The 27,892-nt window shown below is 49.4% G+C and overlaps 1 protein-coding gene across 1 annotated transcript; it reads left to right on the top strand.

Annotated features, from left to right (window-relative positions):
* The first annotated feature begins 193 nt into the window (after positions 1-193).
* Positions 194-26,845, top strand: CACNA1F (calcium voltage-gated channel subunit alpha1 F). Its single transcript, XM_037062481.1, has 48 exons — positions 194-280; positions 1,879-2,128; positions 2,494-2,599; positions 2,815-2,954; positions 3,212-3,354; positions 3,455-3,607; positions 4,211-4,407; positions 4,521-4,624; positions 7,167-7,357; positions 7,620-7,712; positions 7,826-7,919; positions 8,094-8,120; positions 8,237-8,397; positions 9,302-9,527; positions 10,437-10,644; positions 10,737-10,857; positions 10,979-11,060; positions 11,979-12,024; positions 12,182-12,233; positions 12,701-12,848; positions 13,033-13,162; positions 13,635-13,694; positions 13,839-13,945; positions 14,028-14,115; positions 14,529-14,636; positions 14,723-14,775; positions 15,918-16,064; positions 16,813-17,014; positions 17,116-17,274; positions 18,754-18,864; positions 19,113-19,196; positions 20,012-20,032; positions 20,248-20,376; positions 20,730-20,795; positions 21,064-21,155; positions 21,555-21,714; positions 21,953-22,080; positions 22,377-22,473; positions 22,664-22,766; positions 23,006-23,107; positions 23,282-23,412; positions 23,656-23,763; positions 24,023-24,192; positions 25,094-25,219; positions 25,318-25,445; positions 25,557-25,669; positions 26,044-26,241; positions 26,533-26,845. The coding sequence occupies exons 1-48, from the start codon at positions 256-258 to the stop codon at positions 26,761-26,763; spliced, it is 5,919 nt and encodes a 1,972-aa protein (XP_036918376.1). The 5' UTR covers positions 194-255; the 3' UTR covers positions 26,764-26,845.
* Positions 26,846-27,892: the final 1,047 nt, after the last annotated feature.

Here is a 27,892-nt window from a genome sequence, read left to right as displayed (position 1 = left end):
ACTCTCTGATACTATTGGAAAAATGATATCATTCTTCTCATTTTAGTTTCTGACTGTTTTGTGCTGCTATATATTTTATAAAAATATTTTTTAATCCATTGCCTATTCTGTTGCCAGGCTCTGATCCACAAATGTCCCATCTTTGCCCCTGCTCACCCTCCCTTGTTATGGCTCCGCCCTGTGGCCTTAATCCCTCCAAAGCTGGGTAAATCGAGAGGGGATGTTTGCAGATGGCACTTCAACCTCGAAAGGAGGATGTCGGCATCTGAAGGCCAGAAAGGTGAGAGCAGCCCTCCACCCCTGCGGACCCTTTGAGCAAGCCTGGGCTCTGCTCTACCCCTGGCCCCTCCGGTTCACCCACTGCCCACCAGGACCCCAACCTTGGAGAGCCACCAGGTGACTAGAATCACCCTGTTTTCATCCCAGCCAGCCCCAAACACAGCCTTACCTCCAACCTGTGAAGCTCAGCCTGACCTAGACACTGCCCTCTGTGGCCTCCAGGCCCCATCTACTGCCATAGTTCCTAGCTGAAACCCACTCCCAATCCCGGCCCCAGCCCATATCCTACCACCCACCCATCTTCAATTCCAAAGCTAGTCCCAAACTTAATCCTAACACAAACCTTACCAACCAGATGGCAAACCCCTGTTAAAATCCAAACCCCAACATGGATACAGACCTTACCATGAGTTACCTAACCCGAACCCGAACCCCTGGTTGTCAATACTGTTAGTGAGTGCTTCTCTGACTTTCCAAAAAGAGTGCAGATCCATTTTTAAAGGCAAAAGAAATTGGAAAGAGAGAATACACATTTAATGATGCTGGTAAATTATGAGGGCTTGCAGTAAGAGGCTTCCTGGGTTTGACTACCAATGCAGCCACTTCATCAAATCACTTAGCCTCTCTTTTTACATCAGTTCCCTCACCTGCAAAATGGGAATATTTGCTATGTGCTAGACAGTCTTCCGAATACCAAACTAATTTAATCCTCACAACAACCCTATAATGTAGGTTCTCTTATTGTCATCCCATTACACAGATAAGGAAATTGATGCTCAGAGGGATTACGTCGCTAGCTCAAGGCCACACACAGCTAGCTACCAAGTGGTAAAGTCAGGATTTAAACTCAGAGAGGTTCTTTCCTCCAAAGCTGGGGCTCTTCGTTTTTTTAACACTTTACTTATTTATTTTTAGAAATAGGGGAAGGGAGGGAGAAAAAGGGAGAGAAACATCAAATAGAGCTGGCAATCTCTGGCTCTGAGGAATGACAATCAACTGAGCCATGCCGGTCAGGGCTAAAGCTGGGGGAGGGTGGGGCTCTTAACCAGGTCAATCTACTGCACCTCAGAGGCTAAAACAAGGCCATGGAAATTGAGAATGGCCTTAGCTAAAACACTGGTTCAGAACTCAGATCCCATCCAAACTTAACTTCAGCCCCAACTTTGATCCTAATTCTAATCCCAGCTCATTCAAATACCTAGTTCTAACCCTAAATCATAACTCAAGCACACTCTACTCCCACCTGTATTTAAACCCAACCCAAAAATCCACTCATTGAATTTAACCCTAAATCTGCCTCCTGCTATAAATTTAATGGTACCCCATGCCAATTTAAACTCTACCCTCAAGTCTAACACCAAAACCTACTTCTAACTTCTCTTGGAAGTGTAATCTCACCCTCCCCTATAAACTCTCACTCTGCCTGCAATCAATTCCAACACTAACTCTTACCCCTCAATCCTTAACTCAGTTACCCCTAACTTTTCCTAATTTCACATGTTCTTTTCTCCTTCCCCCGGACAAAGGGATGGGATCAGGGAGGAGGAAACCATGATTGCCCCAATACCCTGTCCCTCCTGAGCTGATTTCTCCACACAGATATCACCCCAGAGCCCAGTCCAGCCAATGAGGCAGGTCCTGGTCCCAAATGGGGGCTGAAACCTGGACCTCCAGAATCAGGTGGTGAAATCAGCGAGGCATCAGGCCTGGGGATCCCTAAGCGAAGGACTCAGCACAGTAAACACAAGACACTGGCAGTGGCCAGTGCCCAGCGGTCACCCCGGGCTCTCTTCTGCCTCACCCTGGCCAACCCTCTGCGGCAATCCTGCATCAGCATTGTGGAGTGGAAGCATCCTGCAAGGCCAGGGGTAAGGGTCACTAGGGCACCAAGAGTCAAGGATTGGGTCACAGCTGGAGTGGAGGAGGGCTAAGGTCACCCGGAATCAAGGGTCAAGTACTGGCTTCAAGGGGGAGTTGAGAAAAGTGAAGGTCAGTCACTAGGGGTTCAAGAGTCTAGGAATAAATTACAGCAAGATATAAGGATGGCTAAGTTTTCCAGGGGGGTCAGAATCAAAGCCTTGGACATAGCAGGGGCTGGGAATGTCAGTGCTGGTCACCTTGGAATCAAGGGTGAGCATTGCGTGGGGAGGGCCCCAAGGCAATGTGGGGGTTCTGAGGCTGCTTTGCATGGGTCCTTGACTGTGTCCTCCTGAGGCCCTTCGACATCCTCATCCTGCTGACCATCTTTGCCAACTGCGTGGCCCTGGGAGTCTACATTCCCTTCCCAGAAGACGACTCCAACACTGCCAACCACAACCTGGTAAGGCTTGCTCCACCCTGACCCACCCTCAGATACAGACCCAATAGAACCACACCTCAAGCTTTCTAGCCAGGCCGTGCCCTTCTCTGATCCAGAATACTCATCCCTGCCCATCCCCACCCTCAGTCCTGGCTATACCATATACCCACACCCCAGCCACCCTCAATTCCCAGCCCAAATAACTCCCCATTTTCCGGCTCCCCCACCCCCTCCAGGAGCAGGTGGAGTACGTATTCCTGGTGATATTCACTGTGGAGACTGTGCTTAAGATCGTGGCCTATGGGCTGGTGCTTCATCCAAGCGCCTACATCCGCAATGGCTGGAATCTACTCGATTTCATCATCGTTGTGGTCGGGTGAGCGTCTGTGGGGGACACTCTTACTCTAGTTCAGCTTCCCACCCCAGGCCCACTGATTTCGGAGCTCAAAGAAGTGATTGCTTTTAACTGCCCCCCCCCACCCCGTTCAACAATCAGAATAAGGAATATTAACATATTTTGTCTATTTGCATTTCCGGCTAGAGACTTGTGCTTTCCTGAGGAAAGGGGAGGGATGGGAGGGGTTGCCAAGGCCTTACCCTCCCCCCATGCCTCATCCCTTGCTCCCCCCTCAGGTTGTTCAGCGTGCTGCTGGAGCAGGGCCCTGGGCGGCCTGGAGATGTTCCGCACACGGGAGGGAAGCCGGGGGGCTTCGATGTGAAGGCGTTAAGGGCATTTCGGGTGTTGCGGCCACTGAGGCTGGTGTCTGGGGTCCCGAGTGAGTGTAACGCACCCCCGGGGTTGGAGGTAGGGGTGGGGAGTGGGCGGAGGATTGTATGGATCCCACACCTACTTCACCCGGCCTTTGCTCTCTTCAGGCCTGCACATAGTGCTCAATTCCATCATGAAGGCGCTGGTGCCACTTCTGCACATCGCACTGCTTGTGCTCTTCGTCATCATTATTTACGCCATCATCGGACTCGAGCTGTTCCTCGGACGCATGCACAAGACGTGCTACTTCCTGGGATCTGGTCAGCTAATCTAACCCTCCCAGGAAAGGGCACTCCCCCTCCACTGGCTCCTAGGCTTCACCCTGTTCTCAAGGGAACCCCCGATTCCAAACGCTTCACCCTCAGGCTCAGGCTCAACCTCAACCTTCGATAAATGAGCCCTATCCTTACATTCAAGACTCCTCCCTCAATCCGAGACTACCACCACCCCTCTCCATAATAGCTCCACACTATCACAAGATTCTACCCTCCAGTCAAGGCCCCCCTGCCCTGCACTTAAGACTCCATCCTCCAGGACTGGACCCATATACCCCGCCCTTTCATCAGGACCCCCAAACCCTTGCCTCCACCCCCTTTTTAAGAGACGCTCTAAAATTCACAAGACGCTGCCCTCAGGCTGATGCCTCACTCTTATTTATAAAATTCTTCCCCAAGATTTACAGTCCCACACCCCAGATCCCTGCAGTAGGGACTCAGGTTCCCTGGCAGAGCCAAGGGCTAAGGGTTGTCCTTGATTTAGAAACATCTAGGACCCTGAGTTGAACCTCCCAGGTGGACAGAGCTACAGGGGTGGCTGTGAATGCGGTGGGTGTGTCTGAGCCCAGAACTCCAGTCTTCTCGCAGAAGTGGAAGCAGAGGAAGACCCATCGCCCTGTGCGTCTTCCGGCTCAGGACGTGTGTGCATGCTGAACCAGACCGAGTGCCGCGGGCGCTGGGCGGGGCCCAATGGAGGCATTACTAACTTCGACAACTTCTTCTTCGCCATGCTGACAGTCTTCCAGTGTGTCACCATGGAAGGCTGGACCGATGTGCTCTACTGGGTGAGGTGGGAGGCAGGGACACAGTTCATAGGCTGCACCTGCCTTTCTTCCCTGAGCTCAGGCAGAAGGAGTGTCTGCATACCCTGAGGAATACATGCCCTCTCTCTTCCCAGATGCAGGATGCCATGGGGTATGAGCTGCCCTGGGTATATTTCGTGAGTCTTGTCATCTTTGGGTCCTTCTTCGTCCTCAACCTTGTACTTGGCGTCTTGAGTGGGTGAGGAACCTAGACATTCCCCTCATCCTGATCCTTAACCTATGCCTCTTTTTGAAAATTTCTGTCAGCCTAAGCAATCTTCAAAACCCACCTGAAACAACCCTTCACTCATACACTCAACATTGAACATCTACTGTATGCAAGCAGCATTTTAGAAAAGGAGCAAGAGACAAAATCCCTGCCTTCCTGGATATTACATTCTGAGAGGGGAGAAGAGATAGACTATACACAATAAGCATACACAATAAATAACATAACATGCAGTGTTTTATATGGAATATGTGCTATGGAAAGAAAGGAAGGGTAAAAATAAGAATGTGAAGGCTTCTGGCCAAGATGGCAGAACAAGGGGGGAAAACACATGTATATTAATTTTGATCAAATCTACAATTATATTTTGTACTTGTCACACTTGCAAAAGTTGCAGTTGAAGGTACATTAATTGATCTTATGCCTTTCCTTAGTATGTACTATTGTGGATAATAAAAACATGTTTTTTTAAATATATTTTATTTATTATGCCATTACAGTTGTCCTATTCCCCCCTTCATTCCCCTCCACCCTGCACACCCCTCCCCCACCATCCCCCCTTTAGTTTGTGTCCACGTGTCTCAAGTTCTTTAGATTCCATATTTCCCCTACTATTCTTGCCCTCCCCCCTATTTTCTACCTACCCTCTATGCTACTTATTCTCTGTACCTTCTCCCCTCTTCTCCTCCTCCTACTCCAGTGTTGCTAACCCTCCATGTGGTCTCCATTTCTATGGTTCCGCTCCTGATCTAGCTGTCCTCTTAGTTTGCTTTTGTTTTAGGTGTGGTTATTAATAACTATGAGTTTGCTGTCCTTTCACTGTTCCTATTTTTTATCTTCTTTTTCTTAGATAAGTCCCTTTAACATTTCATAAAATAAGGGCTTGGTGATAATGAACTCCTTGAACTTGACTTTATCTGAGGAGCACTTTATCTGCCCTTCCAGATCGGAAGAAAGCTTTGCTGGATAGAGCAATCTTGGATGTAGGTCTTTGGATTTCAAGACTTGGAATACTTCTTTCCAGCCCCTTCTTGCCTGTAAGGTCTCTTTTGAGAAATCCGCTGACATTCTGATGGGTACTCCTTTGTAGGTGACTGTCCCCTTATCTCTTGCTGCTTCTAGGATTCTCTCCTTCATTTTAATCTTGGCTAATGTAATTATGATGTGCCTTGGTGTGTTCCTTCTTGGGTCCAACTTCTTTGGGACTCTCTGAGCTCTCTGGATTTCCTGGAAGTCTATTTCCTTTGCCAGATTGGGGAAGTTCTCCTTTATTATTTGTTCAAATAAGTGTTACACTTGTCACTCTTCCTCTTCCCCTTCCCCTTCTGGTACCCCTATAATTCAGATGTTGGAACGTTTAAAGATGTCCTAGAGGTTCCTAAGCCTCTCCTTTTTTTTTTTTAATTCTTGTTCCTCCATTTTTTGTGTGTGGTTGTTTTTTCCTTCCTTCTGGTTCACTCTCTTGATTTGAGTTCCAGTTTCCTTTCCATCACTATTGGTTTCCTGTGTGTTTCCCTTCATTTCAATTAGTCTGGCCTTCATTTGTTCCTGTAACTTGTGACTAAAATCAACCAATTCTGTGAGCATCCTGATCACCAGTATTTTGAACTGTGCATCTAATAGGTTCGCTATTTCTTGGTCGCTTAGAAGTATTGACTCTGGGCCTTTGAGTTCTTCTTGAGCCATAATGTTTTGGTCTGTTTGCACCTGTTACCTATGAGGAACGGAGCCCTAGGTGTTCACCAGGGTGGGGCAACTCAGTCGCTGGGTTGTGACGCTGTATGTGGGGGCGGGGTCAGAGAGGGGCAATGGTGGTCCCCTCTGCTGCTTCCCGCCGCTGGGGCCTGCACAGTCTGTCTCACTGCTCGCTCCTTCACCTGGTTTATCTGCACACGAATATGTGACTGCTGTTAACCTGCCACCTTGCACCCTCACTGGCTCTGCCCATTGCAACCCCATGCCTGGGATCCGCCAACTGCCGCCCACACCTGGGTCTGCCAGCCGAGTTTTCCTGCACAACCCCCGCTCTGCCAGCCGCTGGTTCTGCCCATCTTACCGGTCTGGCTGAATGGTTCGTTGTTGTCGGACTTCCGTATAGTTCAATTTTCTGTGTTTTGGTTGCGCTTTTGTTACTAAAACTTTGTTGTCTTTAAACTTGGTTGTGCGAGGAGGCACAGTGTTTCCACCTACGCCTCCATCTTGGCCGGAAGTCCAAAACATGTTTGCAAAGGCAAAAAATAGGAAAGAGGAGATCTTGCAGTTATAAACAGGGACAGTCAGGACAGACCTCCTCAGGAAGGTGTTATTTGAATACAAATATGAAAGAATAAGAGAATGATCTGTGTGGCTATCTGAGGAAAGACTGCCCCACACAAAGGGAACAGACAGTGTAAAGGCTCCAAAGCAAGAATGTGCTTGGTATATTCGAAGAACAGCAAAGAGGCCAGTGTAGCTGGAATAGGGAAGGTAGAAGAGCCAAGGTGGTTCCTCACCCTCTGTCCTCCTTCTTCAGGGAGTTCTCCAAGGAGAGAGAGAAGGCAAAAGCACGAGGGGACTTCCAGAAGCTTCGGGAGAAACAGCAGTTAGAGGATGACCTGAGGGGCTACCTGGACTGGATCACGCAGGCAGAGGAGCTGGACATTGAAGATCCCTCAGCTGATGGCAACTTTGGTTCTGTGGCTGAAGAGGGCAGGGCTGGCCACCGTAGGCAACCCCAATCTGGCCCATTCCCTGCTCCATGCAGGCGTCAAATGTGGACTGCCCTCCGGAGACCCAATCCCCACCTACAACAACTCTTGGCCCAGCCCTCAATTGTGGCCTAGGATACAGAACCCAGACCCAGAACCAGATCCCCTTTCCAACTATACCCAGAACAAAGATTCCAAGTAACCCACCCCTCACACACACGCATAGCCCTAACCCTGCCTCAGGCTATGCTCCACAACTGTCCTCTCTATCCTCACAGGGCCACAACTGGAAGAGCTGACCAATAGGAGACGTGGACGTCTGCGCTGGTTCAGTCACTCCACACGCTCCACACATTCCACTAGCAGCCATGGTGGGGATCCATCCAGGTTGGGGAGTGGGGCAGGATGGGTAGGCAGAAGAGAAAGCCAAGGGTGGAACCCAGGGGTCTTCATGTGCTGACCTCTGTTCCCACCCTGCCCACAGCCAGCCTGCCGGCCAGTGACACTGCTTCGATGGCAGAGACTCCAGGAGATGAGGAAGAGGAAGAGGGGGCTCTGGCCAGTTGTACACACTGTCTGTGAGGGTCCCAAGTCCTTAACCCCTGACTCAGCCAGAAAAAAACCCAGTCCAGATCCTCACTGCAGTGCTTACTTTAGCTTCCAACCTAGACCTCAGCCCCTGACCTCTGACACCAGCCACTGACAATTCCTCAACCCCTATGACACCCACCTCCCATCCCCCTCTTTTGCAGAAACAAGATCATGAAAACCAGAGTCTGGTAAGTTGGGGAAGTTATGTGACTCCCGGACTCCATGACATTATGAGCCCCACCTGAGCCCCCCAGGGCAGGCTGAGGTAGGTGATCTCAGCCAGTGGGTTCTCCTTTGCTCCCAGCCGCAGCCTCCGACGAGCCAACCGGGGTCTTAGGGCATGCTGCCGGAGGGCTGTGAAGTCCAATGCCTGTTACTGGGCTGTGCTGCTGCTCGTCTTCCTCAACACACTGACCATTGCCTCAGAGCATCATGGGCAGCCTGTATGGCTCACCCAGACCCAGGGTGCGCCACCCCACCCCCCCGCAGCCTGCCACTGCTCTCCCCCAGCCTCTAATTTCCTCCACCCCAAAAGCTCCAATACAGGATCCCTCAGGTGCCTCAGACCCCCAGACACTGCCTTCCATGCAAGTAAATGCAGGAACTTTAGCCAGCCCCATCCCACCTTGTAGTTTACACTTATATAGTACTCGCTATGTGTGTCAAGCTCTGTTCTTGGTGCTTTACATGAACTAACTCAACTTCTCTACACCACAACGTTATGGGAATTAATTACTAAGGCACAAGGTACTGAGTACCAAAGTACCGAAGAGTTAAGTGACTAACCCCAGGGCTCAGCTAGTGAGTGACAAATCCAGGCAGACTAGCTCCAGAGTCCATGCTCTTAACACCACACTGGAAAAGTTAACCCCTCTGTGCTCCAATTTCCCCATCTACAAAATGGGGCTAGTAATAGTATTCACTTTGTGAGGTGGGTAGGAGGATTAAATTAAAGTGAAAAGTTTATAACATTGCCAGGCCTACATGAAGCTAAAACTTTATGAGTTGGCAGCCCTTACTAGTATTCATTTTAATCTCAACCCAAACCTTAATGCTCAGCACACTTCTAACCTCAATCTTCAAACCAGCCCCTGTCCTAACTAAAACCCAGACTCTAACTATATCCTTGAATTGGAGCTTTCCCAAACTCATGGAGGTGGGCTGAGGCCCCACCCCAAATCTTTCCCTCACCCCAGCTCAAAACCCCTCAAAACCTCAATGAGTCTGACCTACAAATTCACCCCATCCCTAACCCTAGCCCCATGCCCAGTCTGTTTATTCTGATACCATCTACCCCAGATCACCCCATGACCCTACCCTCCCACATGTCACCACAGAAACTGGCCAACCCCTTCTCCTCTCCCCACAGAGTATGCCAACAAAGTGTTGCTCTGTCTGTTCACTGTGGAGATGCTTCTCAAGTTGTATGGTCTGGGCCCCTCCACCTATGTTTCCTCCTTCTTCAACCGCTTTGACTGCTTTGTGGTCTGTGGGGGTATCCTGGAGACCACACTGGTGGAAGTGGGAGCCATGCAGCCCCTGGGCATCTCAGTACTCCGATGTGTGAGACTCCTCAGGATCTTTAAGGTGACCAGGTGTGTGTGTGGCAGGGGGAGAACTTGAGCCCCAAACATAGACCCCAATAGCCCCCACCCCAGCTCCAATGATAACTTTATCATATCCCCATTTAATTTTCAAATATCTATTGAGTGCCTACTGTGTGCCAGGCATCTTTCCAGACCCCAGAGAAACACCAGGAATCAAAGCAAACACAAGTTTCTGCCTTCATGAAGATTCAAGTTCAGTGGGAAGATGTCTACTCCATTTCAATCCTGTTCTTCAGCCTCAAACCTGTCTCTGAACTCAACTCCATACTCATGCCCAACCCAAACTCCATCCCCAACCCGCCCAACCCCCAACAACTTGTCATCCACAAGTCCATTTACAACCCCAACATCCAATCCTAACCATATCTCCAACCTCATTCCTAATTCACAGGCTCATGCCCACCACTAACCACAAGCCCCACATCCTTAACTCCTAACCATCAGGCTATCTCCAACCACAACCCTGTTCCTAGCCCCAGGCCCAATCTTATCCCCATCCTCTCCTCTGTCCCAACCCTCAACCCCAACTTTATTCTCAACTGGATCATCTATAGCTCCAAATACTCCCCAATCCCCAACCCCAACCTTGACCCCAGTTGCAGTTTATAATCCCAACCCCAGTCCTGATCCCAACCTAAAACCCAGTTCTAGCTCCATCAATTTCCATTTACCCTCTCCTAACCACACCTCCCATGGCTCCTCTAATGCTTAACCCCAGTCTAAACCTTTTCCTTTCTTCTTACCCTCTCCTCACCCCAGCTCCAAAATCACTTCTAACCCTGACACCAAAGGTCATTTTAACCTATCCCACCCCAATGCATCCTAAGTTGGATCCCTGCCCTGGCTCCTGACTCACCACTGGACATGTCAACCCTGTTCCCTCTATCTCTGCTGCAGACACTGGGCATCTCTGAGCAATTTGGTGGCATCCCTGCTCAATTCGATGAAGTCCATTGCATCCTTGCTGCTTCTGCTCTTCCTCTTTATCATCATCTTCTCCCTGCTTGGCATGCAGTTGTTTGGGGGCAAGTTCAACTTTGACCAGACCCACACCAAGCGAAGCACCTTTGACACCTTCCCCCAGGCCCTACTCACTGTTTTTCAGGTGGGGCTTGGAAACCATGGGATGGGTGAGTCATGGACACCTTAGGGTCCAGGGAGGGTCCCAAGAGCTTCATGATCATCTGCCATCCCCAGATCCTGACAGGTGAGGACTGGAATGTGGTCATGTATGATGGTATCATGGCTTATGGCGGCCCCTTCTTCCCAGGGATGCTGGTGTGTGTCTATTTCATCATTCTCTTCATCTGCGGCAACTGTATCCTTGGAGCCTTGGGGGAGAGTTGGATGGTGGCAGGGGTGGGGGTGATGGATAGGGGAACCTGGGCAGTCCACAGGCAGGCTACTTCTCCATCCTTTGCAGCCTGAGCTCACCCCAGACATACTGCTGAACGTGTTTCTTGCCATTGCTGTGGACAACCTAGCCAGTGGAGACGCAGGCACTGCAAAGGATAAGGGCAGGTGATGTCTGGTTCCAGCCCCAAGACAGTCTCTCCCTGGATCCCTGTGTGGGAACCCCCAGACACATTCCACACCACCAGAGATGCCTCAGTCACCCTGGCAATCCCCACCCCCAGACCCAACCTGCCAGTCCTCATTTATTCAACATGCATTTATTGAGCACCTGATTTGTGCCAGGTCCTGTTCTAGACTCTGAGAAAATAGCAGGGGTCAAGGTAGACAAAATTCTCTCCTTCACAGAACTGCCATTTGAGCTGGGTAAGGCAAGCAAAACACAAACAAATGAATATATAGTATACTTTAAGTATATGTAAATAATACGGGACACAGAGAAAGAAAGTGAAATAAAATAATAGAGAGAAATAAAGATTGCTATTTTAGTTAGCGTACTCAAGGAATGTCTCTATATGGAGGTGACAGTTGAACAAAGAGCCGAATAAAGTGAGAGAGTGAAGTATGCAAATATCTGGGGGAAGAATGTTCAAGGCAAGGGGACATCAAATCCAGAGGACCTGAGGTGATGATATTCTTAGCACATTTAAAAAGAAACACCAGAGAGACCAGTGAATCTGGAGTGGAATGAATAAAGAGAAGAGTGGTAGGAGGTGAGCTCAAGTGAGGGAATAGGGAGGCCAGACTGAGAGTGTTCTGGGCCACAGTGAAGACTTTGGTCTTTGGTTTTTGCTTAAGTGAGTGGGAGCCATGGGAGGGGTGTGAGCAGAGGAGGGATGTGCCAGACTCAGGATTTAACAGGATCCTTCTGTCTACCGTGAGAACAGACTGTGGAGATGAGGGCGGAAGCAGGGAACTTCTGTGGGGTCTAAGAAAGGTCTGTTCTGACTATAGTGCTCCTCCTCAGCCTTACCCATCTGCTGCAATCCTTAGCAATCACTGCCCACTCCTCGTTTTCTCACACAGGGAGAAGAGCACTGAAAGGAAACCCTCACAGGAGAATGGAGCTTTGGTGAGTTACAAACCTAGACACTGTCTACACCTCATACTACCAGAAACACCTGTCTATCTGTTTGTTTTTAACTCCAACCTCTGCCTATTCAATCCTTCATTATTACATCCCTTTGTGTCTCCCCCACCATCGATGACCCCCATCTTCCTATCCCCAGGTGCCTGCTGGGGAGAATGAGAAAGAGGAGGGTGCAAAGAACGAAGAAGCAGGCAAGTGACCAGGGAGAAGGTGTGGGACCCTAGGAACAACACCCAAACAGAGTTCTTGATCCTTAAGATCTTCCTGTCTGGACAGCAGCCTTTTCCAAGATCATCTCAAAAACAGAGGGCTTAGTGCGTGGCCATCAACATTGGGACACTGAAATTAAAGATTAACAGATGTTTTATTTTACTGCAGAACTTCTCAGCCTTTATTTTATAATAGTATGTATATAACTGTGAGGATGGCAGTGTTTATTCAACACACATTTGCTGAGTTCTTACTTGTCCCAGGCACTGTTTAAGTGCTGGGGACACAACAATGAACCAAACAAACCAAAATCCTTTCTCTGAGGAGCTGACATTTTGGCAGAGAGATGGAAAGACTTTACCATGTAACAAGCACTGTTCTAAGTGCTTTACATACATTTTCTCAATTTATTCTCTCTCTTTTGATCTTCTGTTATCAGGTGTGGAAGAAGAGGAGGAGGAGGAGGAAGAAGAAGAGGAAGAGGAAGAGGAAGAGGGTGCAGGGCGTGTGGAACTTCTGCAGGAAGTTGTACCCAAGGAGAAGGTGGTGCCCATCCCTGAGGGCAGTGCCTTCTTTTGCCTCAGCCAAACCAACCCGTGAGTGCTGGGGGTGGAGGTGGGGGGAGGAAGGGCTGCGGTAGGTGGCGGGCCAAGGAGCAGCCAGAGTTCATCCAAGCATGTTGCAAAGAATGATACAACAAGCCCGAGCTGCACCCCTTGGGCTCACCCAATCAACTCTGTGGTCCTGGGTTCTAACCATGGCCCATTCCCGACTCGCCAGACTGAGGACGGCCTGCCACACCCTCATCCACCATCATATCTTTACCAATCTTATCCTGGTATTCATCATCCTTAGCAGTGTGTCCTTGGCCGCTGAGGACCCCATCCGAGCCCACTCCTTTCGCAACCACGTGAGCCTTTGGGGGGGGGGCACTCCCAGGAATGTCCTAGTGGGCACAAGCCAGGACCAGGGTAGAAAGAAGGAGAGGACTCCTATCTGGGCAGAAAAAGAGTGGTAATAATGGCAGCCTTTACTGTATATGCAGCACACTTGCAGAAGTGCCAAGGAAGAGATCAGTATTCAGCTAAAGAGAAAGCTGTGCTCAGAGAGGTTGAACAGGCCGAGTGCACCTGTGTAGCTGGGTAGAGGCAGAGAAACCCAAATTTGAATGCTGGTTTTTCTGATGGCCAAATCTTTTGCCTTGTAAAGAAGTTCTTGATAATCATGAGGGAGGAAAGGAAGGAGGGAGGGAGGAAGGAGGGAGGGAGGAAGGGACAGCAATGCATAGAGAGGTACACGTGTGTGTGCACATGCATGTACATACACACCTAGGATACCCCTCAGCCATGACTCAGTGATTCCCCCTCTTTCTCATTCCCCAGATTCTGGGGTACTTCGATTATGCTTTTACCTCCATTTTTACTGTGGAGATTCTACTAAAGGTAACTAATGGACCTCTAATCATAACCCCAATTGCCCCAACCCACTCCCTACCCACCCCTGCAGTTCACCTCTCCTATTTACATCCCCGCCTACCCCTTCTATCCCCAAATCTGGGGTCTAGCCTGATGACCTCTTACTCCCAGATGACAGTGTTTGGAGCCTTCCTGCACCGAGGCTCCTTCTGCCGTAGTTGGTTCAATCTGTTGGATCTGCTGGTGGTCAGTGTATCCCTCATCTCTTTTGGCATCCAGTAAGTGACCCTTTGCCCACCCCACTCCTCCAAGATCTGAGGCCAGGTCCGAATCAAGACCTGAGGACTGCTCCCTCCCCAGCTCTAGCGCCATCTCAGTAGTGAAGATTCTGAGAGTGCTTCGAGTACTTCGGCCCCTTCGAGCCATCAACCGGGCCAAAGGACTTAAGGTAACCCCCACCCCACACAAACCCACAGGACCCAGGCCCTGCCCTGCCTCTAGGGCCAGAATCACTGCTCAGATTGACCCTTTGCATTGATGCATAACCACATGAAACCACTCATGCCTCACCATTGGCCATGCAGTCTGACCCATGTTCCTTAACCAATGGCCATTTTTCTACTCTGAGTACCCGGTGTGTGGCCACATATCCTTACCCAGCAAATGCTTATCCCTGGCTGGTGCCCACATGCCCCTGTCCCACATCACTGTCCCTTGACCACATGTTCCTAACCACACATTGCTGACCCACAAACGCAAGTTTCTGACCCAAGTCCTTGAGACCCATTCATGCCCAGAGTCCCTGCCCCATGTCTGCTGTAGCATGCAGTATCCATTAGCCATATTTCTGGGTACCTGCAGCACGTGGTGCAGTGTGTGTTCGTGGCCATCCGGACCATCGGGAATATCATGATTGTAACCACACTCCTGCAATTCATGTTTGCCTGCATTGGTGTGCAGCTATTCAAGGTGGGAAGAAACACTGGAGGGAGGCCCAGGCATGGGTGAAGGTGGGGGCGATGTGTGCACCTGCTTGACAAATATCCTCCCTACAGGGGAAATTCTACAGTTGCACTGATGAGGCCAAACACACCCCCCAAGAATGCAAGTGAGTGGCCAAGCCCATGCCCTCATGGGGCTTAGGACCCTTCCCAAAGGCCACAGAAGCCCCTAAAGGTCACCAAGGCCTTTGAAGACCCTAGAGCTTCCTCCCAAGAACTTCAGAGATGCCCCAGATTTTATCAAAGCCTCCAAGACTCCCCAAACTTTCCAAGGCTCAAAGATACACCATTAGAACTCTCCCAATAATGGCAAAGGCCCTCAGATCTCACCAAACCCTAAGAGCTCCCCCAATACCTTCTCCAAAACCCTCTCCGCATTCCCCAGAGTTACCTACATTCCACTCTGGACCTCCCAGCCATCCCCAAACACCACCTCCCCCTGCTGCCATGCACCACCCAATCCTCCACTTCCATATTGTGATTCCTGTGGATGGTAGTGCTTACAAGCATGGGCTTTGAAGTCAAACATTCTTGGTTCAAATCCATACCATAATACTTCTTAACCTTGTAATTTCCTACATTTCTTAATCTTGCTGAGCCTGATTTTCCACAACTAAAGAATAGGGATTTTTAAAATGCGACTCTCACAAGATTTTTTTGTGAGAAGTAAATGAATTACTACATAGAGAGTATGCTACAATGTAAAGTTATTATGTATAAAGCCTGGTGCCATGCCTGGCATAGACTTAATGCTGATCAAGTTGGCTGCTATTTGTATTACCTTTTTCTGGGTAGAGATGATAATGATGATAATGGTAATGAGAGCTAACAAACAAGAATGGGGAAGTAGGTTTACAGTTGTATCACAAATGAGTAATACAATAATTAATAAATAATAACACAATAATAAACTCTGTTTTTCATGTACTCACATCTGCAAACCTATTTTTCCCACCCCTGTATGTGGTGCCAACTATGTGCCACACATTATTTTCATTAACTGGCCTAATCCTTGTAACAAGCCAGGAAATACATTATTATTAATCCTATTTCATGGATGGGGAAAACTGAAGCACAGAGAGGTTAAATGCTTAAGGTCACTTAACCAGTAAATGGAGGGGCAGGATTTGAACCAAGGCTATTCAGCTCTACCACTATGCCCTGCTGCCTCCATGCCAGGAGGTCCCAGTCCCCGTTCCATGGCTTCCCACCCCTCCTCACCCACCCAGACTGTCTGCAACATCCACAGGGGCTCCTTCCTGGTCTATCCTGATGGAGATGTGTCACGGCCCCTGGTCCGGGAGCGGCTCTGGGTCAACAGCGATTTCAACTTTGACAATGTCCTTTCAGCCATGATGGCTCTGTTCACTGTCTCCACCTTCGAAGGCTGGCCTGCGTGAGGGACAGGGCCCCAGGATGGGCAGGGAACAGGGAAGAAGTATATAGAGGACTGGCTTAGAATCTGCTGAGGATAGGTGGGAGGGTATCTTCACATGTGATAAAGTCTCCCTTAAGACTGGATAGGGTTTTCTGGGGACTGGTGGGCATGTCAGAAGACTGGGTGTGGGTCTTCCAGTAGCTGGCTGGGGTGCTATGGGAACCTGGGTGGCTGGGGTCTTCAGGAATTGGGTAGAGATCTCTGAGGGACCAGGTGGAAGTCTAGAGAGTACTGAGAAAGATTTAGGTGGGGGTGGATAAAGTCAGTGCCTGGGGAGACTGGTTGGGGGGGGGGGGTCCCAAAGGAGATGGAGTGGGGGATTCAGGAGTTTCCAGAGAACTGCACAAGTCATTGGGGTAGTAGTTGGGGATATTGGGGGTATGGAGGAGGAAATTCAAGTTGACAGGACAGGAGATTTAGAGATCTTTGGGGGGCTGATGTGGGAGTTCTGGCAAACTGCCTTGGGATTTCTAAGTGGATGAAGAAAGGGACTTATGGACCTGTGGGAGCGTAAGGTGTCTGGGAGTGCTTGAGGGCCCAGTGAAGGTCTCTTGGGGCATGTGTGGAAGTCCTAGATAATTAGGTCAAGGGATTTAGGGATCTTTGGAGTGCCAAACAGGATATTCTGGGGTGTCTATAATAAGCAGTCTGAGGAAGACCTCAGGGGCCTGGGATATCTTCTCACCTGCCTCCACTGGATCCCCAGGCTTTTATACAAGGCCATAGATGCACATGCAGAAGATCAGGGCCCCATCTATAATTACCATGTGGAAATCTCAGTGTTCTTCATTGTCTATATCATCATCATTGCATTCTTCATGATGAACATCTTTGTGGGCTTCGTCATCATCACCTTCCGTGCCCAGGGTGAGCAGGAATACCAAAACTGTGAGCTGGACAAGAACCAGGTGACTTTTGACCCCTGATCCATAACCACCAATCTCCCACTTATACATGCCTTCTTGCTTCGGGACCCCACTGCTCACTCATGCCCTATACCCATATGCAGCGCCAGTGTGTGGAGTACTCCCTCAAGGCCCAGCCACTCCGCCGCTACATCCCCAAGAACCCACATCAGTATCGTGTGTGGGCTACTGTGAACTCTGCTACCTTCGAGTACCTCATGTTCCTGCTCATCCTGCTCAACACAGTTGCACTAGCCATGCAGGTCTGAGCTCCCCACCCTGACCCCTGCCAGACATTCTATTCTATCCACACAATCCCATGGGAACCTTTAGAAATGCTTTAGGCTGCAAGTAACAAACCCCCCACTGACAGAGATGCTATAAAGATATTTGCCACATTTCTTCAAATTTAAGATGAATAATTGTAAGTTGCATGCTGACTTCAGAAATCTAAGAATGTGAAAAAGAAATGGCAGATGGCAATTGCAAGTTGCCATTCACTGATTGTGATGTGCACCCCAATTTCAAAGATTCTTAAATGTGAAAAGATGGGTATCCTAGAGTCAATGAAATATGGTACTTACCTCACATAACATGAAGTATAGGGGTAGACTGTTTGCTCATTGGTCATCAAAGATCCAGGCTGTATCTTTCTGCTCTATCATTCTTAGTAAGTTGGCTTTCATTCTCATGATTGTTGCCTCATAGTCACAAGGTGGCTGCCACAGTTCCAGGCATCAACACTACATTCAGAGCATAAAAAAGGAGGGAAGGTTGCACCAGAGGATCTTCTTCATTTGAACCTTTTATTGAAAAGCAAAAATATTTTTCAGAGAAGCTGCCCAACCAACAACAGACTTATGTTTCTGTCTCAATAAAAACTGGCTGCAAGGGCCCTGGCTGGTGTAGCTGAGTGGATTGAGCACGGGCCTGCGAACCACACGATCGCAGTTCGATTCCCAGTCAGGGCACATGCCTGGGTTGCAGGCCAGTTCCCAGGAGGGGACTCACAAGAGGCAACCATACATTGATATTTCTCTCCTTCTCTCCTTCCTTTCCGCTCTAAAGATAAATAAATAAAATCTTAAAAAAAAAACTGGCTGCAAGGGAAGCTAGAAAATCAAGAGTTGGGCTTTCCATTGGAAAATAAAAATGAAACCTTACCATTTGCTACAATACAGATGAACCTAGAGGGTATTATGCTAAGTGAAATAAGTCAGATAAAAACAAATACCATATGATTTTACTTATATGTGGAACCTAGAGAACAAAATAAGCAAATAAAACAGAAACAGAAACAGACACATAGATACAGAAAACAAACTGATAGTTGCAGGATGTGGAGGGAGTTGGTGGGCTAGGAACAGATTGGTAGTTACAAAATAGTCACAGGGATGTAAAGTACAGCATAGGGAACACAATCGGTAATATTATAATAAATAAGCATGGTGTCTGGTGAGTATTAGACTTATCAAGGGGATCACTGTGTAAATTATATAAGTGTCTAACCATTATACTATATATAAATATAAAATAATATTGAATGTCAATGTAATTGACAGATAAAAAAATTGGTCTCCCCAGTATCCATAACAGGAAGCAGATAATGTGAGGGATTTGACCAACCCATAGTGCCACCATATCCCCAGACTGTTCTCGCTTCTAGCCAGAGAACATTTGGTTAGGGATGGAGGGGAATCTCTGCTTCAGGTTCTGCCCCCACACCTAATTTTCTCCTCCAGCACTATGAGCAGACTGCTCCCTTCAACTATGCCATGGACATTCTCAACATGTTCTTCACTGGCCTTTTTACTGTTGAAATGGTGCTCAAAATCATCGCCTTCAAACCCAAGGTGCTCCCCAGCCCTAGACTCACCTGCAGTGGATGAATTCCTTGGGGTGGAATTCCTTGCAGAGCTCTCAGGGGGTGGGGGCTGCAACCATGGAATCATGAGACTAGAGAATGAGAGGGATCCAGATGCAGGCCCATCATGTGGTTCAAGCTGGGCCTTGTCTCCCCAATTCTGACCCCTACTACTGGCCCCCTACCCTAGCTTCCTAGATCTGAGAATACAGGACTCTAATTTCCTCTTGCCTACAGCATTACTTTGCCGATGCGTGGAACACATTTGATGCTCTTATTGTGGTGGGCAGCATAGTGGACATCGCCGTCACTGAAGTCAATGTGAGTACTGGCCTCTCCACTAACCTACTCTCCCCCTACTAACCTTTCCCCACCTCAACCCCAGGGCTTTCTTTCAAATGTGTAGGTGACTCACTCCCCTTCACCTCACTCGTGGAGACTCAGTGTTCCACATGCTAGTTCTATCCTTCTAAGTCCCTGTTGAGTTCAGCCAAAGTCCCCCTCTACCAGCTCCCTAATTCCATTTGCAACCTATCCTCTGGCTCCACCATCACCCGAAATGACTGTTATTTCTATGATTGCCTTCATTGCCTCTACATCACCCTCCATCGGCTCCATGATCTCCACCAACTCCTGCTTCGGCTCCATCATCTCTTGTGATTCCTTCATTGACTCCATTTCCTCCATCATCTCCAACACTGGGTCTTTCATGTCTCTGTCATTACCACGGACTGCATCATTGGCTCCATAATCTCCTCCATTGGGTATTACATGGTTCTATAACCTCAACTGACAATGCTGCTGGCTCCATATCTCCATCACTGGCTTCTGCACTGGATTCCCTGTGGATCTTCTCATCTCCATCATCTGTATAAAACAACTGATTCCACAATTTCTCCGTTGGTTCCAATATCTTTCCTCTGTAATTTCCTGAACCCTCTCCTCTCCTTCCACCCTCATTACCAACTTTTCCCACAACTATCTTGGTCCATACCATATAACCTTCCCCATCATCCCTTACATAATCACTGTACCATCCATTATCCCCTATAACTGTTCATCATTCTCCCCTTGTTCATTTCGGCCTGTGATCACATCATCTCTCTCACCTCTATCTTGGCCATATCTCCCTCCAGAATGGTGGTCATCTTGGCGAGGTAGCCCCCCCCTCCATTACTCAACAGGGATTTCTGGTTCTTTCCACACACACACCCTTCCTTTCTTTTTTATTAAAGAGTCCTTAGAAATGCTCCCTGACCACCCTAGAGCCTGACTTCTAATGGATTTAGGGGCCAGGGGGGCCAAAGCATGAGGCAGGGAGGTAAGTGGGGCAAATGTGGGCTGAGCATACACATCACATTCCCAACTCCAGAGCTCTGAGGACAGTTCCCGCATTTCCATCACCTTCTTTCGCCTCTTCCGAGTCATGCGGCTGGTCAAGCTTCTCAGTAAGGGTGAAGGGATCCGCACATTGCTCTGGACATTCATCAAGTCCTTCCAGGTAGCCACCCCATCCCTCTGACCACCCCTCGCTCCTAGCTCACACCTCTCAGCCTGCCACTTTACCAGCCCTAGAACTGTATCTTCTAGTGTGCCACACCTGCCTACAACTTACCATTTCCAGTTTTCTCTCTTTTCTAGGCTCTCAATTCCCAACATGGCTTGGCCTCACTGACCTTTTTCTATTGTATTTAATACTGTATCCACATTTGGGATATACTGGTAGTCATGACCTAGGCTCTTGGGGGATGGACCACATTTCTCAGTAGGTCCAGCCTTGAGAGAGCAGGGAATTCTGGGGATTATAGTTCTCTGACTGGACCTGACTATTTATCCTCCTCTCCATCCCCATAGGCCTTGCCCTATGTTGCTCTTCTCATTGCAATGATATTCTTCATTTATGCAGTCATTGGAATGCAGGTGAGTGGGGACCCTAAGGAGCATCCCTGAGGCACTTCTCTGCTGAGGGGAGACAGGTAGGAATAGCCTAAAAGTGAGATTGTTGGGTGGGAAGACAAACAGACATGCTGGATAACCCTGAGTCAGTTCACATATCTGTCAAATGAGATCAGCAGTGCCTGACTGTCAGGGTTGTGAGGACCCTTTGGGCATTAGGGGTTGCAAAATGGGTAGCAACCTGTAAGGGGTGGGAATTCACCCCTCTGACATAGCCCCTGTGCGCCCACAGATGTTTGGCAAGGTAGCTCTTCAGGATGGCACACAGATCAACCGAAACAACAACTTTCAGACGTTTCCACAGGCTGTGCTGCTTCTGTTCAGGTGACATCTGCCCCTCTCCCACCATGTCAGTCCCCAGTATGCTCTAGTGGGCCCCAGCCTGCCTTAGCTGTAGAAATAACAGGACAGCATGTGGTTCCATATTGCCTGAGCCCTTTCCTGGCTATAATCTGAATATTTTAGAATATTCTAGCCTCAGCCATCCTTTTTCTGCCTGTAAGATGTATCCCCTTCTTAAGCCTCAGTGCCCCATATGTAAAATGTGAACATGGCAGTCATTAATATGGCATGCCAGCTTTTTAAATGTCAAAATGCTATTTGTGCCAGATGTAGGCCCTGGCAGGGAGTGAGTCATCTCCTAACCTCTCCAGTCCCCATAATGCCACTTGCCATGACTTCATACCCCCTCCCTTCAGGATGACACCCCTATGTGATCCCCAGGTGTGCCACTGGGGAGGCATGGCAGGAGATAATGCTTGCCACCCTTCCCGGGAATCGATGTGACCCTGAGTCTGACTTCGGCCCTGGAGAGGAGTTTACCTGTGGTAGCAATTTTGCCATCGCCTATTTTATTAGCTTCTTCATGCTCTGTGCCTTCCTGGTGAGGACCATTTTCCCATAACCACCCCCAGTGCCATATGTTCCGGCCCTGAAGTGTCTGGGGATGTCAAATGAGGTGGGGAGCCCAAATCTTCAGAGTAGGTGAAAGGGCTGTCCTGTCAACAAGATCAGTTCAGGAATTCATGACCCAGCGAACATATAAGATTACCTCAGCCTCCCACCAACCCTCCACACCCTGCTCTGCCCTTGACCTAACCTCCCTGCTCACTGGCCCACAGATTATAAATCTCTTTGTGGCTGTGATCATGGACAACTTTGATTATTTAACCAGAGATTGGTCCATCCTGGGCCCCCATCACCTCGATGAATTCAAGAGGATCTGGTCTGAATATGACCCTGGGGCCAAGTATGCCCTCTAACCCCATACCTCTTATCCCAGGGGACAGTGCAATGCCCCACACAGTCTCCCAGCCCCAGAACCTCTGGCCTACTCCTCCCATCACCCATTCAGTAGGTGCTCCAAGGTCCCCACTGCCCCTGTCCTCTGCCTTCCCCTCCCCAATGACTGCCTTTCAATTCTGCCCTGGCAGGCCCTGGGGTGTTGGTGGGGAGAGGTAGCAATGAGCTGGTGGGTCCTTGAGAAAGGGCTGGAGGGGCTATCTCCAATCCAGTGGCGCCTCCCACCCACCCCACCTGCCCAAGGGGCCGCATCAAGCACCTGGATGTGGTTGCCCTGCTGAGACGCATCCAGCCACCACTGGGATTTGGGAAGCTGTGCCCACACCGAGTGGCCTGCAAGGTCTGTGTACCTTCCCACTCCCACCTTGCCTCTCAGATAGCTGTCCACCATCTGGCAAGGGTGGGCAGAGACTTTGCCTTAGATGAGGAGAAGGCGGTTGGTTGCATTATCAAAGGTTCTGCACCTGGGCATTCATGCCTGCATCTGGGGCATTTGCCCAAAGTGGGTTTCATGTCCCTGATATATACAGAGACTTGTGGCGATGAACATGCCCCTCAACTCAGATGGGACGGTGACATTCAATGCCACACTGTTTGCCCTGGTTCGGACATCCTTGAAGATCAAGACAGAAGGTCAGGGGCAGGCAGGAGTGGGAGGGTCCCTGGGGAGGCTGCAGGGAGCAAACAGGAATGAATGATGGGCCCCACTCCTAGCTCTAAAATTCAAAATGGGTGACTTTGGCTTCTCTAGACCCATTTCCTCACCTGTCCAATAGGGGCAGTGGGTGACTACGGTAGAAGCTTGTGAAGCCCCTTCAATAGTGAGGGAGTGGCTGTGAAGGGCTCTTCCTATTGGCTCATGCCCGGTGCAGGGAATCTGGAGCAAGCCAATCAGGAGCTGAGGATTGTCATCAAAAAGATCTGGAAGCGTGTGAAGCCGAAGCTACTAGATGAGGTCATTCCCCCTGCTGACGGTGAGCCATCCCCACCCCAATCCTTGAGCTGGCGTCTGAGTGTTAGATCATTGCTCATCAACACAAAACCAGAACTGACTGGGGTAGGGGCGGTAAAGGGGAGTCCATGCTGTGGGTAGAATAGGAGGATAAGTGAACCCCTAAGTGACTTTGCTTCCTCTCCCTTGCCCCCAGAAGAAGATGTCACCGTGGGCAAATTCTATGCCACATTTCTGATCCAGGACTATTTTCGAAAATTCCGGCGGAGGAAAGAAAAGGGGCTACTAGGGACTGAGCTACCCGCAAGCACTTCCTCTGCCCTTCAGGTTTTCAGACAGGAGTCTGGGGGGCGGGGTATGTGGGAGCAGTGTGGCAGAGGCTAACTGCCCTCTTGGTCTCATGGAGCCCGTATCACAGATGAGGAAACTGAGGTCCCAGGACCCACAGAGGGTCAGGGGTAGCTGAGGGGCTCCTTCCTCCACTCCACACTCCTGCATGAGAAGCAAGCTCAATAAAGGGGGAGTTTAGACCCTGAGCTGTCCTGCTTCCCTATTTTTCCACACTCACAGGCTGGTCTGAGGAGTCTACAGGGCTTGGGTCCTGAGATCCGGCAGGCCCTCACCTGTGACACAGATGAGGAAGAGGAGGAAGAGGAGAAGGACCCAGAAACAAACCAAGTGAGGACAACAAGTTTCCACTTCCCCAGGATTGTAAAGTACTCACTCAATCCCCTGAGTGTCTTTGACACTGCTGCTAAGGAGAAGCACTCCCCACCCCCACCCCCACAATAAACAACTGTTTATTTGGTACCTACCACCCACTCAGTATCAGAGGGCAAGACCCAGACTCAGCCCAGTCCCTGGGAAGCTCATTGGAGATACACTATATGACCAAGTGACTTAGATATAGTAACACTCAGTCCTGTGACTCCCACAGGCTCCGATGGACTCCCAGCCACCATCTCGTAGGACCTCTGTGATTTCTGTGTCTCTACCTACTGGGGACAAACTTCCACATTCACTCTCCCTTGGACCCAGTGACGATGATGGGGGTGCTCCCAACTCCAGACAGTCCAGTGTGCCCCAGGCTGGATCTCACGCCAAGAGGTATGGTCAGGAGTCTGAGGGAAGATTGTGAGGGAAGGCAGGGACTAGCCACTCTCTGGGAATAACTTCAGGGGGCATAAGAGTGAAGACTTCTAATGAAATTTAGGATACATAGGATGGATTCAAGGGCTCAGGTGGGAATAAAGGGGAATAAGAGATTCCTGTGAGAAAGGCAATGCAAAGGTTTAATACAAAAAGCACACCATGTTGAACTAAACAGGTTTAAGTTCAAATCCTGAATCTGTCATTTGCTAAGTGACCTTGGGTTAGTCACTTAGTTTTCATGGTCCTCAATTTCCTCACCTGTGAAAGGAGGATAATAATAGCACCTTGCCCTGGCTGATGTGGCTCAGTGGACTGAGTGTTGACCTATGGACCCAAAGGTTGGTTCAATTTCAGGTCAGGGCACATGCCTGGGTTGAGGGCCAGGTCCCCAGCTGGGGGCATGTGAGAGGCAACCAGTCGATGTTTCTCTCACACATCAATGTTCCTCTCCCTTTCTTTCTCCCTCCCCCTTTTGCAAAGATAAATAAATTTTTTAAAAATTAAAATAATAGCACCTTATCACATGGGGATAATGAAAGGATAGAATGAGATCACACCTGGCTTTTACACTCTAACACCCCCCCCCATTTCTAGTGTTGAACTTGTTTCTCTACCAGACCAACTTTGGTTTTCTTTAAATATTGAGTCTTTCCAATGAGAAAAACATCTCTTAAAAGAAATCCCAGCATCACTTTAAAATGACAGGTTAATTTTATGTTATGCAAATTTTCCCCCAATTAAAAAAATTAGAAGTATGGTGTTTCTGTAAGGGAAGGGGCATAGCACAAGAGGGAACCAGGGACCCAGAACCACACATTTGGGAATCTGTCTGCCTAACTTGCCTCTCTTTCCCCAGGAGAGGTTCTGGGGCTCTCATTTTCACCATTCCGGAAGAAGGAAGTTTTCAGCCCAAGGGATCTGAAGGGCAGGAGAAACAGTCTGAGGAAGAGGAAGTCCCGGGCCAGTACTCTAACCATGACAAGTAGGATGAACCCATGTGTGGGAGGGCAGGATTAATGGCACCACATCGCCCCTTTCCAGGTCTGAGCTCACCTCCAGGCCTCCCTCCTTCCCATACAGGCTCTCCTACTTAGATGAACAGGCTGGGACTCCCCCTCGCCCAATCCTTTTGCCATCTCACAGACCCCAGAGATACATGGGTGGGCACCATGCTCCACATCGCCGTCTGCTACCCCCAACACCTGCAGGTGAGAGCACACGTGGATCCTAGGGGACCCCAAAGCCCAGAAGGGCAGAGAGCTTGGGATGCAATGACATTCTTCTTTGCCCCTGGGCATCCCCTATACTCCCACTCTCAGGTCAAAAGCCCTCCTTCACCATCCAGTGTCTGCGTCGTCAGGGAAGTTGTGAAGATTTACCCATCCCAGGCACCTATCATCGTGGGCGCAACTCAGGGCCCAGCAGGGCACAGGTGAGGTGGGGTGGGAGCAACACAGTTTGAATTTGTCAAACCCACTGCATGACAAGCCCTTCTGAAGAACAAGGCACATATGAATTCACATATCACTGTACCTGTGAGGGGAGTACTGTTATTAGTCCCAGTTTACAGATAAGGAAACAGAAGCCCAGAGAGACTTACCCAAGATCACACAGCTAGTACGTGGCAGAGTTGAGATTTAAACCCAGGTCTTCTATGCTCATAAATAAACTCAAGTTTAGTTTATATACATTCATTTTGACTCCAGTTGTGTTTGGAGACAGGTAAGAGGTAGGCACAGAAATAAGTCTTATATCTTTATACCCCAGCCATCAATTACTGTCACTGTGATGTTTATTCTTCTCCAGGGTTCCTGGGCAACCCCTCCTCAGCGGGGTCGGCTCCTGTATGCCCCACTGTTATTGGTGGAAGATGGTGCAGCAAGGGAGGGATATCTCAGCAAATCCAGTGGGCCACTTTGCACCTTCACCTGTCTGCATGTGCCTGGAACCCACTCAGACCCCAGCCATGGCAAGAGGGGCAGTGCTGACAGCCTGGTGGAAGCTGTGAGTCCAGAAAGGACATGGGAAAGAGGGATGGGTGAGAAGAAGAGGAAGGGGGAGCTTGGGAAGGAGGAGAAAATGGTCCCCACAGAGGGAAATGGCTCCCTCTATGCTGTGCACATAGCTCTCCCTTTGCTCTGCAACTTGTACTCAGCATGACATGTGTGCCACTGTCCCCTAGACTTCCCTGCACATCCTATGAGTGCATCATTTATCCACACTGATCTCTCTGTGCATGCTGCTTTGACTCCATGCTGTGTCCTCTGTCAACTTTGATCCTATCTGTGCCCCCAGGTGCTCATCTCCGAGGGCCTGGGCCTCTTTGCCCAAGACCCACGCTTCGTGGCCCTGGCCAAGCAGGAGATTGCGGATGCATGTCGCCTGACACTGGATGAGATGGACAGTGCTGCCAGTGACCTGCTGGCACAGGGAACCAGCTCACTTTATAGTGATGAGGAGTCCATCCTCTCCTGCTTTGATGAGGAGGACCTGGGAGATGAGATGGCCTGTGTCCATGCCCTCTGAATTCACACCCCGACCCTACTGCTCAATAAACGTCCTGCCCTCTCCTCCCCAGAAAGATATAGGCATGGACCACACACTTGGATTTTGATGTCTTTGTGCTCTAGACCTAAGGCTGCCCGACAGCCCCCATCAATCCATCCCCACTTCAGCACCGAGTCACTGCCCACACACGGGTATTTCCGGAAACCAGGACAGCTAGGTCTGATTATTCAGCGTCAGTGACGGAGGGAGGGAGGAGGAGGAGGAGGAAGAGACAGTAGCCAAAAAAAAAAGCTGGAGACAGAGTGGAGATGGTGGGGTAGGGGGACAGCCCTGGACAGAGATGGAGGAAAGAGAAGAGAGGGGGCTTGGGTAAGGAATGCAGTGAAGTCAGAGATCCCACAACAGGTCAGTCAGGTCAGACTGAGGAAGGACACACAGATGAAAAGGGAAGGATAAACCAGAGGAGAGTTCTGCTAGTAGAAAAGCCTGGAGATTAGAACTGGCCTGGTAGGTGATATGTCAGGCAGAAGGGTCCTCTGATGGCATTGGGAATTTCAGGAGGGCTAAATTGTGATCATCCTTTCTCCAATTTCCCATATTCTTCCTGAGAAAAAGAAAATTGAAAAATTTAAATCCATTGGCAAAAGATATGGGTGACAGCAAAGGATGGGGCTCCCAATCTGGGATAACCCTCTTAGGGCCCATTTAGCTTTTTTGAGACCAGCAGAGAGTAACCCACTCTCTTCCCACAGAGATCTCAGGCCTTCTTTTTCTGCTTCTTGCCCTACCTTTAGTCACTGCCCAACATTTGGGATCTCATTCATTCAGTGACTATTTACCAGTGTTTACTTTGTGCCAGGCACTGTTCTGAGTTTCCCTCAGAGCAAACTGAGCTGGCTTAGACATGTAACATGACTTGTCCGAAGTGGTAGTCAGCCCCTCTCAAAGGAACTGAAGGCAGTGCTGAGTGTGGCATGGAATGGGGCTACCACTGGGAAGGGTGTGACCTAGGATCTCCCCCCAGTTCTCAGAGCAGGGGTTTCTCATTTGTATAATTTTTGTCCATTGAGCCAGTACTGAAATTTGAGGAAAGTCAGAACTGGAGACCGGGACTCAGAATACAGAGTTGCACTTGAAACAAGGGCTT

This window comes from Sturnira hondurensis, unplaced genomic scaffold (assembly GCF_014824575.4).
Source record: "Sturnira hondurensis isolate 20B ecotype Veracruz unplaced genomic scaffold, ASM1482457v3 Scaffold0013994, whole genome shotgun sequence".
NCBI classification, from domain to species: Eukaryota; Metazoa; Chordata; class Mammalia; order Chiroptera; family Phyllostomidae; genus Sturnira; species Sturnira hondurensis.
Note: the sequence above shows the minus strand (reverse complement) of the source record. Positions and strands in the feature narration are given on the sequence as shown.